General features: G+C 43.1%; 1 protein-coding gene across 1 annotated transcript in view; it reads right to left on the reverse strand.

The window, feature by feature from the left end:
• LOC104488909 (myosin heavy chain, cardiac muscle isoform) overlaps nt 1-14,334 on the reverse strand; it is a 45,677-nt gene that overhangs the window by 4,965 nt on the left and 26,378 nt on the right. Inside the window, exons 27-37 of the mRNA XM_010131004.1 lie at nt 14,221-14,311; nt 12,847-13,236; nt 11,733-11,859; nt 10,543-10,661; nt 9,937-10,133; nt 8,592-8,941; nt 7,912-8,036; nt 5,478-5,593; nt 3,298-3,490; nt 2,378-2,581; nt 1,194-1,319 (exon numbers count right to left, since the gene is read on the reverse strand). Coding sequence (XP_010129306.1) covers nt 1,194-1,319; nt 2,378-2,581; nt 3,298-3,490; nt 5,478-5,593; nt 7,912-8,036; nt 8,592-8,941; nt 9,937-10,133; nt 10,543-10,661; nt 11,733-11,859; nt 12,847-13,236; nt 14,221-14,311 — 2,038 coding nt within the window. The remainder of the gene's footprint in view (nt 1-1,193; nt 1,320-2,377; nt 2,582-3,297; nt 3,491-5,477; nt 5,594-7,911; nt 8,037-8,591; nt 8,942-9,936; nt 10,134-10,542; nt 10,662-11,732; nt 11,860-12,846; nt 13,237-14,220; nt 14,312-14,334) is intronic.

A 14,334-nucleotide genomic window follows, 5' to 3' on the forward strand; every position in this document is an offset into this window, starting at 1 on the left:
ATTCTTACTCCCAGTCCCCACACACCCCCCCCCCCCCTTTTTTTTTTTAGTATCTGTACTATAATATCATGTCCTTATTTATAATGCCTACAGGTAAGACTGTACCGTTCACTACAGACATTTCATGTAGAATTTATTCACAATCTAATCTTGGTGTTTGGAAGGTAGTAGCTTAAAACAGGTGGCAGACAGATTTACCATTTACCTGCACAGCCACAGGCGAGAGCTTCTTGAGTGGCTGTAAGAGCAGAGCAGTTTCTGCAATCTGTGCTGGGATAGAAACCTCAGCCTCAACATCTTACATAGTCCCTGGCTGTTCTGTAAGGCAGGTAACAAGGGTGCCAATTAGCTGATTCCTGCTTTGGTGTTTGTGCCTGCCACCAAGAGCCATTTACAGATTTCGTACCCATCACTAAGAGATCATCAGAAGACAGCAGTCGTTGCAATCCAGGCTGGAGCTGAATCAAGGACAATTAGCAGCCTCTCTCTGGCAGGCAGTAATAGTGCTGTCAGCAGAGAAGCAGTAAAGCCCACATTACAGGAATAGCTTTGTCTAGATGCTCCAGACACGTAACTACAGAAGCCTCCGGTTTTACCTTTCATTTTATCTGTTGGTATGATGTTGGTAACTCTGAAGACATGGATTCCTCCAGGTCTGTGGGAAATGAACTGTATCTGCCCAAATTATGTCTTCCCTAGAGGAAGAATGCACTCCGGCTCTCCTCCTGGGATCTTAGGCCTCATGTTTTTCCGACAGACACCTGGTTCTAGGGTACCTCATCTGGGATTCAGTAATTTTGTTTCTCACATCAGATTCTATTTCAACAGATTCTATCAGTTAGCGCTAGTTCAATCTGAACTGGTTTAGCCTCTCCAGGTGTATGATTTACCTGATTCAAAGGTGACATGACCCGCGACTTTGAGGGTCAGTGGAAACTGCATTCTTGGGGCGAGAAAACCCCAACAAAACAAACGAAGCCAAAACATAAACATCAGGAAAAAATTCTTCCTTTTTTTTATCTCTAGCTTGTTTTATTTTGTAGTTTCATCAGTTACCTTCAGATAACTGTGGAGCACTTTGGATATATGAGCTTTGTAACAAGCACAGAAACGGTGACCTGGGAAATATTTTCTTGGCTGTCCTAAGGCATTATGATACTGAAAAAAAGTGAGCAAGGGACCAGCCCACTTACATCTGTGATTGCTTTCTTGGCTTTTTCCTCTGCGTTCCGGCACTCCTGGATCGATTCCTCGACTTCATTCTGCATCTGGGAAATGTCACCCTCCAGCTTCTTCTTTTGGTTGATCAGGCTTGTGTTCTTTTATTAAGTTTTCCCCAAAAGGAACAGTGGAAAAGGAGGAAAAATGGTGATTAGAGACTAACATAATTAACTTATTTCCTCGAAATACCATAGCACACCAAGGCTTACTGATTTTTGCAACTCCTGAGTTACTCAGAGCAGTGTTTGGGAAGGGAGATCCAGGTATGAGGGAAGGGCTGGCCTTTATTAGCATATGTAGTTTTAGACTGAGGAAATATTAAAAATACTCTCAAAGCTGTGAATATTCAGATTTTGATTCAGATAAAATAATAAGCAATAGAGTGAAATAGAAGAACGAATAAGGCAGTTCCTTTTGGAAAACTAATGATCTGTAATCAGTTAGTCAATGAGGTGATTAAAAAAGAATGGAGGAAACAATGCAAAACATTGCCAGCCTGTAGCACATTTTCATTTATTTCTGACTATTATTTAGTGAAGAGAAGCTTTGGTTTTGTAGAAAAAATGCTGGCGTGTCAGGACATGCCCCTCCATGACCCTGTAAAAACTGCAGTGTTGATCTTGACAAAGTCCAAAATCCTGTCTTTGTGAAGACCCGTGACATGGCAGAGAGCACGTTCTTATGGAATAGTTTCCTGCCCTGCACAGTACACCTATTGTATACACCTATTGTACTCAATGCACCCAGCTTCTGCAGTTTTCATCACTGAATAATGTCAGCAACCTTCATAAAAAACATGACCTGCATTGCTTCTCCAGAGGAATGCCTCACCACCCCAGGCATGGCTTAACTAAAGCAGGAAACCGGTTTTACAGTATGGAAGAAGGAAAGAAATAAAATTTACTCTTGTTATCTTCCATCCTAACCTTTTCTGGAAACTGTTTAAAGCAGTTGGGTGAATCATCAATTCCAGCTAACCTGAAGGAAGTGAGGTGACATATCTACAGAGTGACTTACTTCCCCTCCCTCATTGTCTCCCTTGAAGGAGGGCAAGGTGTGTCTGCCTTATAATGGCCATAGACAAACTGTCAGTGCTTTATAGACAAGGCTCAGTTCAACCCAGTGCAGTGAGGGAGAAAGCACGGAAAAAGCCAACCTGAGTGTGAAGCAGGTTCACACGTTCAGTGGCTTCCAGCAGTTCATGCTCTGCCACCTTCCTCCCTCGTTCAGTCTGGTCCAGCAAAGCCCTCAGCTCATCCAGCTCTGACTGGAGAAGATTGTTCCTCCTGTCAGAGACTGCCAGCTGCTCCTTCAGATCTTCATTCACATGTCCCAAGTCATCCAGCTGCACCTGAAGCTCCTATAGCAAAACAGATATTTGAGTTTTTTACAAGTGCAACTCTTACTTCAAGTTGCTGTGCTACGTAAGAGGATCCCAGATTGCAAAGGTTGCATGCAGTCCACAAAGAATTTCAGAGCTTCTTTATTGGATAAAGGCTTTCTCCAAACTGTATGCTGAACAGCATTTGTGGTATGTGTCACAATGGGGGAAAAACCTCTGTGTTCGAATTTGTGAGAGCTTGTGGTTCTGCCTGAGGCAGAACTAGCTGCTCAGGTGTGGGAGAGGTGTTGACTTAAGAGGTATCTTGGCAAAGCACTTTTTTTTTTTAAAAAAAAAAAACCTATTACAAATGTTGAAGCAAACAACAAAGCTGAATATGCACACACTACCTGTACTGCAGTCAACTGACTTGCTTACCACTTTTAAAGGATTTGCAAGCTAACAAGAAAATCATAAGTTTTCGATTCATCGTGCTGTAGCTTTCTGCCCCTGCAGGAGGCTGCAACTAGCAAGGGTTTTATGACTGGATCTCATCCAGCTTGTATGCAAGTCTTGGAAGAAATCCATATTACAGTATTCTCTCACACCAGACATAATCACTAAGGGATTTCCCTGCACATCCTTGGGACTAGCTTCTCTTTTAATTACCATCATCATTGCTGTTCTGCTCTGTGCTAATAAAACCTAGCCTGCAACTACTATTGGTTACTTGGGACTAGCAGCTCTCAGAGTACCTTTATTTGCATTTGCAAGCCACGTGTTGACTTTGTTGCTTCTGCAGCATGCCTGTTAGCATGACTGAGCTGGATTTCCATCTCGTTGAGGTCTCCTTCCATCTTCTTCTTGAGCCGGATAGCCTCATTTCTGCTCCGGGCTTCAGAGTCGAGGGTGGACTGCAGTGAATCTATGGCACGTTGCTGATTTCTCCTGAAAAGGACAAGAGTGAATGGAGTAATTTTCCTCTCTGCACAGGAATGTAGAACTATATGCAGTGGTACTTCACTTTCTGGAAGTGTCTAATTTCCAGAAAGTGAAGTATATTTCTGAATGACATACATAGCACAGGTTTCTAGTGCCTCACTGCCATCTCACCAGCTGGTGTGCTTCACACCCTCAGCTAACTCCTGATCTGTAAGCACCTATACCATCCTCCTCCCACATTTCATTGGGCAATATTGGAGCAAGGACTTCTCTCAGATCTCTTGCAAACTCAAGCAAGTGCAGGTTTGAACCTAACAAGAAGCACTTCAAGCTTAGCAGTCATTTACTAAGTCTTCACTAAATCATTCACTGGGATGTTTTACATCCAGTAGCGTGTACTGTAGGGATCTCGGCCTTTTTATGAAGGCATTACTGAAGGGGATTAATCAAACTGAAGGTAGGCAGCTACATTCTAAGCTAATTACTCAAGGTGAACTTTATAGTAAATGGCATGAATAAGCTACAATTTATTTTGTCTTAAAGTAGGTGTTGAAACACTTTTCTTATGCTCAGTTGTAAAAGGAGTAATTCAGCAACCGAAGTCTATGTTACGGACATCTACAGTGAGAAGAGATTAAGCCCACCTAAATGAACAGCTTATGTGGAAGGCAGCTTAGTGTCAGTTTGAAGATCACAAAACAGATACAGACAGGTGCTTAATTTCTTGACTCTATAACGGTCAAGCCCTATGATGAAAGTTTTCCTCTCTTACAACCAGATGGTAACTCAAAGCATAGAATATGACTCACACAAGGAAATATTTATCTCACTGCAGGCCAAGTTTTGCTGAAAGCGGAGGAGTTCTGGGAAATCACTGAGTCAGCAAGAAAAACCTTGAGGGCTTTATGGTTTTGGCAAGATGCTGAACTGTGCCCTATATTCCCAGGAAATGACACAACATGACTGCTGAACAACTTAGCGTCAAAACATGCATAATGAAGCTGAGGCATAAAGCATTAAATAGGATAGCTTGTTCTGAGACCTCTGTAATCCAGACATCTGCAGGACATCAGAAGATAGTATCTGAAAAGACCAAAACATTATTTGTTTTTGAAAAAATTAACATATCAATCTTTGAACCTTGGGCCTTGGACCTTCCCTTCCCCACCCTTTAGCCTGCAAACAAATGATGACATAGTTCTTGGATTAATAGTGTTGCAACACTGACTAATCCAAGGCAAGAGTTTTCTGAAGGACTGCATACGAATTGCTGGAAATATGCCCCAGCACCATTTTAAGAGTAACTCTTCAGACTAAAGTTAGTGATGAAGTGGAGAGGAGAGACAAATGACATCCTCCTTCTGTCATTCAATTGCTTTCCATTTTTTCTGTTTATCCCTTCCACCTGCAAGTTTCTCTCCTTTTGTATTCATACTTTCTGTACCTCTGCAATTCTCACTGCTTAACTGGTGTACGTGTAGTGGCAAGGTCTTCACATCCTCTTGTAATCAGTGTAGCTATAACTGCATAAATTAACTAAATGCAGAGGTAAAGATTGCCTTTGGATGACATAGGTTTGAGCACCACTGAGGTAGTATGGCTGATTTCGCCTGCAATTTCCCTTGGGAGACAGCCATCCTAGAGGATTAGGAGAAGGTAGGTCTCTAGACTTGTCTCCATACTGTAAACGTAGGGACTTAGCAGCCCTTGGTCTGCACTCAGTTGCGTTGCAGCTGCTGTGGGATATGTATGGTGGGCTTAAGTGTATGCTGATAGAGACTGAACTGACAGGAACGCTTGAACTGAGGAATAGTAATGTGGTAGGACTACCCTTTGGCAAATAACCAGAGCCGTTTTGGTTACTGATACAGACGGTATCAGCCTGTGCTGGAGTAACCACGAGTAGAGTGTTTGACTGGCTTGGGTCTTGAGAATATTTCTGGTCCTTTAAGATTTTCCTGTTAAAAAAAACATGCTGCTTTCTGCACAATACCTTATATTTTCCATTTCTTCTTCCTTTTCTGACAGTTTCCTTTCAAACTCTGCTTTAAGCTGAGAAAGTTCAAGCTGAAAACGAAGGGTCTTACTTTCTTCATGCTCCAAAGCTCCCTGAAATAGAAAGTGCCAAGGCCGAGAGTTGCAATTTTTTTTAATCATAAACTGCCGCACAAAGATGATCCCTTCACTCTTTTCTTCCTGTTCCCGATAGCACTGTTTTCCCCTACCTCTCTCTAGAGGCAAAGACATGAGCAGCTTATATGGCAAAACAGTGCATTTACTTTCCTTCTAATGCAACTTGGCAGTTGGAAAACTGAGCAGCCAGATCCTCTGAGGACAAATTGTCAACAGCTCACAAGAAAAACAAACCCAAACCACCTTAGGCCCTGTCTGCATGGTTTTGATATCCACAGATGTCCCTCGCTCCACACGCCTGTGTAGACACCCTCCAGAAACGCATGGGCTTGTAAGGAATAGGCAAAAGCTAACACAAGATTGTTGTTGGGAGGGTGAAGGTGTCCACAAACCCCTGAGCTTACGAAGATCTCTCCAAATCATGAAGTTTTGAAATCCTTGCGATTACACAACCTTATGAGGCAATGTGACTTCAAGGAAAGAAGTAACAGGTATCAGCTCTATATGACAAAATGCAAAGATACTCAGTCTGCTCTTTCCAATTAACATGAAGACAAGTCTGTGAAACAAGGGAGATTTGATCCTATGTGGTTTTTTATATTTTTACATTTCTCTCATACATGGAAGTCAAGAACTAAGATGACAATAGTGACATAACAGGGCCTCTGACTTCCAGGTCTGGCATAAACCAGGCTCGGTGGCATTCTGTCTTTTTGCTGCTCACGTCAAATAGGGAAAGAAAGCACAGAACTGAACATCATGTATTTTGGAAGTGATCTCTGGAGGGTAGAATTGCGCAGGCTTAGCTATACTTCCCTCAAGAGAAGATGGAGACAGAATGGAGGTTCTGAAGACAAAGCTGTACAAAATCCTGTACAAGTCTCCAGCCATCATGCAACAGGTGCAGGTCAGTTGAATGCACACTTCATGCCAAGAAGCCACAATGTATTAAAGGGAACAATACACAGAAGTACTGTGTCACCAGTGGTGACTGCCAGAGACCCAAATTCACAAGGAAGGGAGGAAATCTGCATTAAACAATTTCCTTCACGATTAAAATAAGATACATCACCACTTTACTTTTGTTAGTTCCTAATATCACTGAGCTTTAGGAAGCCATTCCAGACAGTCCAGGAAAGTAAAGTGTGCCCCTTAAATCCCTCAAGAACTGATGTATTCTTTTTAGCAAGAGACATTTATTGACAGAGCATGTAATCACTCTCCAACATCTCAGAGCTCTTGGAAGAAAGGCATGCTCTTTCCTCTGCTCTGATCGTGACACCTGTTTGTTTGGCTGTGAAATCCCTGCAATGTATAAAGCATCCTGTAACAGACAAAAGAAATTGCACAGTATTTACAGTGTAAATGGATCCCTGTCACTGGGTGATGTTGGGTTTAGCAGATATTTAGAGTACAATTCAAAAGATTTGCAACCTTCACTGAAGAACCTTTGCGATGTTCTGTATTGCCTTTAGCCAGCAACACCTACAACCCTTCTTAGCTTTGTGATGCACCAAGCTTTCAGAGAAACTGACAACTGAGCCCTTTAAGTGAATCACCAGGATTGCCAGTTGGCTTGTTCTGTGTTGTTGGTTTGTTTCTGGGAACTGGCATGAGGCATCCCGCTTGGGTATACTTGTGCATACTCGTTGCTGTAGAAAGTAATGCAGTGATGTGAAATGTCTTTACCAAACTTCCGTTGCGAGTCAAAGATTTTCTAAATGGCCTGTTTTCATTTAGTTTCTGAGACTACTACCATGTTTTTTAAGCAGGCTGCTGTATCTAACACAATAGCTGAGACCTTATAAAATTCAAAGTCATGATAAAGTTTGTTTTCTTATTCTCAAAACCAGGAAACAGCGAATTTGCTGTTGGAGACTAGACAACAGAAATATCTGATAAAATAGTATAAGACCATAATTCTCAGCAGCTCCTGTTTCCTGAAAGACTGAAATATTCTATGCCAAAGTGAGCAAGGACTGGATTTTCAGGAGGTGGGCTGAAGATTTCTAAGCTTCCTGAAAAAGGGAAAAAAGAATCCAATAACAAACCCCCAAAATCTACAAGGCACCTCCTTTGAAAGGGCTTCCACTGATGATCTTAGAGCTGACATCTCCAAAGGTCAGCAGTCACTCTTGAAAACAGTGGCTAGCAAGGCCAGAGGAGCTGGGTGCAAAGAGTTGGCGCTTGCTAACGATCCATACCATGTTGGTCATGTTGCTGAGAGGATGAAAAAGGAACGAAAATTGTGATAAAGACATCCTTTTCTCTTCCTATGTGATTTCTTTCCTTACCTCTGCTTCTTCCAGAGCCAGCTGAACTTCTGACTTCTCTTGTTCAATTTGTTTCTTTGTTTTTTCTATTTCATGGAGGTTCTTGTTTCCTTCACTGATCTGATTGGTCAGATCAGAAATCTCCTCTGAAACAAAAAAGGATGGATGGAATCAGTGATCTGAGTGTCCCAAACATGCTGCAATTCATGGAGCGTGAATACAGGACCTGTGCCTCAAACTGCTACCTCAAGGGCTCACCTGTACACAAGCGTTGCCTTACTTTCAATTACAGCAATTTTTTTACCTGACCGACTTGAAAGTGCTTTTTGAAGTGGTTATGGTGGTTTAGGTTTTATCTGTGATCTGCAGGCTAGCAACACTGTGCTCTGCTTTGGGAGCTGTCTAAGCTTCTTCTGCTGCACCTCCACCATCTTTCTTGTTCTTCCCCTGAGAATGGCATCTCTGCCAGTGAGCTTCATTGGCAGATGGGCAAAGGAAAGCCTGCTTTCCTCTGGTCATACCGATTTCTATGCTCAAAACCTTAATTACTGGCATCAGTTAGCACCTCCAAACACATCAGAAAGCTAATCTCAAGAATAAGATAAACAACTTTCCTCACAGCTGCTGCAGGGCACCTTGATCCCTTCAGCTGTCCACTGGCCTGGCTCTCTTGCTGGATGCAGGGCCTGAATGAAGCCTACCTTGGAGGTTCTTATTTTCCCTTTTCAACGTCTCCAAGTGGTCCAGTGTCTCCTCATAGGCATTCTTCAGCTTGAAGAGCTCAGTGCTAAGGCCACGGGCCTCCTTCTGGGAAGCCTCCAGCTCAGCTTGTGACTCTTCGTACTTCTGCTTCCAGTCATTGATCATCTTGTCAAATCCACGCTGCTTCTTGTCCAGGGAGGCAGCTGCTGAGTTGGCCTTCTCCAGGTCAATCATCATATCTTCCAGCTCATTCTGCAGCCTGTGCTTTGTCTTTTCCAGAGAAGAACACTTGGCATTGGCTGCTTCAATTGCTTCCTCAGCTTCTTGCAGGCGAGCGGCAAGCTTCTTCCTACCAGGTGGGAAGAGACAGTAAAATTACTGGGTGCCACCACTGCCATGTTATCTAGAAAAGCTGGCACCAAAGCAGTATCTAAATAAATCAGATTTGAAAGGGAGAACTGGAGAGGCAAGGCAAAGGGAGGGGAAAATCAAACCTCTAAAGAGAAGGGACTATGATAGGCAAAAACCCCAGCTTAAATTATGAATGCTGACATATGGCAGATAACTTTGTGCATGTGTGAATTTTTCAAATTGAGCTTCTGTGCTCTCAAGCAGCAGCTTGCTACTGGCTAGCTGTAACCAGTATGGGCTGGTTGTAAATTTTGGCAAGACTTGAAATGAAAGGGTCATGTTACTCCAGTTAAGATACATGAAACAGAACCACCATTTAGGAGGCTGGTCACACCTTGGGCTTTTGTTCATAGACTATTTAGATGGGGAAAACAGAGGGCTGGGAGTCCTAGCAAAAAGAGGTCCTGGAAAGAAAGGAGAGTGCAGAAAGAAGAATGCTAGATACTAGAAGGAGAAAATACACTGGAAGTGGGGGAAGATCCTGCAGATCAGAGATGTGCAGAGGCCTTGCCCAATAATGCCTGAAAGGGGTAACTGGGAGCAGCTGCACAGCATGAGCCAATATGACTTTCTGCCCTACCTCCCTGGGGCAGCCATCACTTTCCTGCTCAGAAGGGAAGTCAAAACTGAGGGAACATAGCACTAAGCCAGGACAAAGCAAATGAGTGTGTGAGATAACCAAGCAGAGTAATCTAATCTTGTTGGTTCTTAAATAAGCCCTAGTATCCACATCCACTATCCCATGGACGAGAACTCAACAAACAGACATGCACAAACAATGAAAAGAACAGAAGAAGGACAGACAGAAATTAGAGCAATGAGCTACAGCAATCTTTCCATCCAGGCTGCCCTATTTCCGTAGTCTGATAACAAGTCCCGGGGAGTACAGTCGTGCCAGCTAAGGGCACGGTGAAGCCCACGTCATCCACTTACTTGGCATCTTCCAGCTCCTCAGTTCTCTGAATGGCATCAGTCTCATACTTTGTTCTCCACTGTGCTACTTCTGCATTCCCCTTGGAAAGAGCCCGCTGCAGCTCTGCCTTGGCTTCTTGCTCCTCCTCATACTGCTCCCTCAAGAGATCACAGTCATGCCTGGCTGCTTGCAGGGCATGAGCCAGGGCATTTTTGGACTGCAGGGATAGAAAGCATTGCAGGGTTACGTATGGCAAGTCCCAAACAAAGAGCTCCTGGAAATTCGAATGGAGGCTTAAGACTTTTTTACTTTTTGCCTCTGGCCTTAACAATACAGGTCAAGTCAGGTAAGAAGTGTTTGAGGTCATCCCTAATTGGTGACATGCTGAGGAAGCTATCAAGACCGAACATAATTTAACGCCTTTGGAGAAGCACCCAAACTTTTAACATGCAAAATCTGAGATTTTGGCTATCCTGCTTGCCTCAACGTCAGGAACATATATCAGTACAATTACCAGGAGGCATTCTCACTCTTGTGACTTATTTCAGCTTTTATCCAGGCTACAAATGAACACGAACAGCTTCCCCTATTCTGTTTCAATAAATGGAACACAGTCAAAGCATTACCTTGGTTTCCTCTTCTAGCTGTCTCCTAAGTTCTTCAATCTGCTGTGTAAACGATGTTTTCCCCCGGGACAGCTGACTTATCAGTGACTCCTTCTCTTCAAGTTGCCTTATAAATTCACCTGCCACCGGATTTAAAAGTAAGATAATGAAATGCCAAAGTCCCAGCCACAATCAAAGTCCCACCTGTCCAATTCAGCTGAAGAAAAGAACTAAGAGTGATTGTGGCTGACCTTTTGTGAAGCTTCTTCCAAAGCTGTAACACCAGACACTTCACCAGGATAGTTTTCCTTCATTGTTGTTTGTTTGTTTGGGGATTTTCTGTGGGTTTTGTGGTTTGAGTGTTTTTAATTTTTTTTTTTTTTTTTTACTGCCATTACCTTGATTTCTCAATTTTAGTTCAGCTCATGGATCAGACTAGACTGATGCTTGCTTTCACATACAGTTATAGCTGGTTTTGTTTATACTTTTCTTCACTACTTTATACTGCTTTTCCACAGACTTCTTTTCAGAGGGCTGCAAAGCACCTTGAGAACCTCACAATGATCAAAGTACAGAGCAAAGGGATATATAAGGAAAACTTCATTTGTCACAAGAAGGGCATCACTGCAAGGTGGAAACTGCAGCCTTATAGGAATACATAAAACTCATGAGAAAACACAAAGGAAATAAAAAATATGTCTTTGAAAATACACAGAATGGTGATATCTCATGAGGATGAAGAAATTAAATAGTACTACTCTGGCTGAAAAAGTATGTGGTATTAGAGGATATGTGGTATTTTTGGTCAGATGTGAGCATCTTCTAGAGTGCAATGCCCAAGGTCATGCTGTGGAAGATCGTATTCATGCAGACAGCAACAGTGTGCCAACTCCTTCATCTTCCCTTTAGCATTGCAAGATAGATGTATATGTCTTGTTCCTGAAACTGGGTACCTAGCCAGCACATCCGTTTCAGCTCATGAAATGGTATCAAAGTAGGCTGGTAAATATGGTTATAGTTTTGTTTTAAAAGCTACTCCAAGGCAAGGTCCCTCCATCAAGGTTATGCAAATATTGAAGATCAGATGTCAAAAGACGCAAAGCTGTTGCTCCGTTCAGCAATCCTCAGCAGATTCCATAGCACAATGCTCTGCTGAGACACACCTGATAAATTACTGAGAAACAGTCTATCTGGGCTGAACATGCACGTACCATTCTCACTCTGGAGTTTTGTCTTCTGAGTAGTGAGGTCATTCATGAGGCGAGTCATTTCATCCAGTTTAGTTTTTGCCTCGTTCAGATGGTCTTCATAAGTACGACAAAGTTTCTCTGCATTTGCCTGATAGGAATCAGGAGAAAAGACAAAGCTGTAGGCTCCAGGCAGCTTTTTGGAACCCACAGCCTTCCCAATGTATCCTTTTTTGTTTGTTTGTTTGTATTTCAGAGAATTGGCAAATAACAAAGACACGAATATCACAGCAATGGAGCAGGGAATGTCTTGTGTCTCCAAGCCTTGTGTCTACAGTCCCAGGTCAGGGGACTTCCCATCAGACCATCTTCCTTATTTGTTTTCCCTGAACTGCATTCTGAATGGAAGCACCAATGTAAAAAAGACTCTGCAAGAGCTTCAAAAGCGATCACGTGCCTATGAAGTTCAGGCACAGCATCATAATTGCTAGATGGGAAAATCACCTCCAATGAAAATTGCTCTACTGATTCCGCTTTATTTGCCATATATCGTAAATTGAGTTTGATGACTAACTCTCAGAATACTGAAATTTCTTTTCTTCACTTGTTCTGAAATAACTCTTTAGAGTGCTCTGAAGTCTTAGTAGACTATCTACTCAGGAAACAAAATCCACAGTTTAGCCGTTGGAAGTAAATATACGCATGGTGGTCATGCAAGCCTTTGCTTTGCACTCCTTGCTAACTTGGGTCAAAACTGTGAACCAAGGTCAGGATCTGAGAGGACTCTCTTAGGATGGGAGGTACTCTGCCTTGGATGGCATCACCTCAGTCATCACCAGCCTGGGAAAACATAATTTAAGTGACGCAGTTTTGTGCTTTGAGATACATGGATAAACAGTATGTCTGGGACTGGAGATGCACTACTTGTTTTAGACAGGCCATCTCAACTGCTGTTCCATCTCCAGGTAATTAGGGGATATACTGCCAGCTGGGGAAGGGGGAACACCGTGCACAGAAGCACCCTCAAATTGCAAGACACCACCTTCTAAAACACTCCCACCCTACCAGGTATCCTGGGAAACTTTCAGATCAGCCTTAGCTTAACCTTTGGGATTTTGGTAAGCCTCAGGACCCTTACTTTTCCCTTGGCCATCTGCTCCATGTTCGATGACAGATCATCCACTTCCATCTTCAGCTCACTTTTCTCCTTTTCCAGTTTCTGCTTGACCCGCTGCAGGTTGTCCAGTTGCTCCCCCATCTCAGCCACGCTGTCTGCATGCTTCTTCCTCAGAGTGGCTGCTGTGGCTTCGTAGTGCAGTGTGGCCTCCTCAAGGTCCCTCCGCAGCTTCAGGAACTCTGCCTCACGTTTCTTGTTCATCTCCAGCTGGGCAGCTGTGGCTCCTCCAGCCTCCTCAAGTCTCTCACTTAATTCCTCCAGCTCTCGGGCCAAATCTGATCTCTGCTTTTCCACCTTGGCTCGAGCAGCTCTTTCTGCTTCCAACTCCTCTTCTAGTTCTTCTATACGAGCCTACCAAAGAGACATGAGCACTTTTGAGTCACCTTCATGATGATTCCCACCAGAAGACCATGAAGCACCCTACAGATTGTTAAACCCTCTGCCAGCCCACAGTTTACAACACAGGTGGAAGCACAGCAGCGAAAGGACTGGCCCATTTGTGCCAGTATCTCAAATCCTGAGCTAGAGTAAGGATGATGTATCATGTCTTTCTCACAGTAGATTGCTCTCCAAGCTCTAGTTCAAGATATTTAGATCAAGTGCATTGATCTGATACTTACGTACTTGACATTCAGCTGAAGAACATGAGAGAAGTTACTTGATAGTTGGAGTAGTAGCAACAAATTGTCATCGAAGTGGACTCTGTTCCCATTTTAAGAGCTCTGTGACTGAAGTGACTGCTCTCTAGGAGTGTTAAGGCAGGATAGCAAATACAGCAGTGTGTAGAATTCCATGAGCAGCAAATATTCATCTCGAGCAGTCTTTTTTGTGAAAGTTATTTTGACCAATTTACGCTTCACACCCAAGTTATGTAAATGTTCTTTATTTACCAAAAAACCCAGAGCTGATGTTTTGAGTCAAGACATTTTGTTTGGAATGTGGTGACTTCATTTGGCCTTTTCGTCTCTGTTGAAAATTTCCTGTGCATTTAAGCCCTTCTGAATTTCAAATCAATGGTTGTCACTGCTGAACTCCTCCCCAGCATCCACCCTCAGATCCATGGTTTGGAACAATAATATTTGCTTAATACAGATCACCAGAGCCTTTCTGCCTTGCGTCAAACCGCTAGCATTTTGTGATCGGATGTCCTGCTGCTGGGAAGGAACCACTATAGAGCAAGCATCCTGAGAGGAAAAGAATCTTCTGGGAAGCTACCAAGTTGCACTACTTTGGGGGTCAAAGCAGAGCTGCAGCTAGCCATGAAGTTTCTGCAAAGCCATTCAGTGAGGCACAGAGAAACTCATTCTAAGATATACAAGAAAGAAGCGAGCTGACCTGAAGCTCCTTGATCTTCTTCTGCAGCTGCATCACAATAGCTTGTTCATCTTCTATCTTGGAATTCAGCTGGCTCATTTCAAATTCTTTCCTGCCAGGGAAAGGAAATTCCTG

This window comes from Buceros rhinoceros, unplaced genomic scaffold (genome assembly GCF_000710305.1).
Source record: "Buceros rhinoceros silvestris isolate BGI_N320 unplaced genomic scaffold, ASM71030v1 scaffold5892, whole genome shotgun sequence".
NCBI classification, from domain to species: Eukaryota; Metazoa; Chordata; class Aves; order Bucerotiformes; family Bucerotidae; genus Buceros; species Buceros rhinoceros.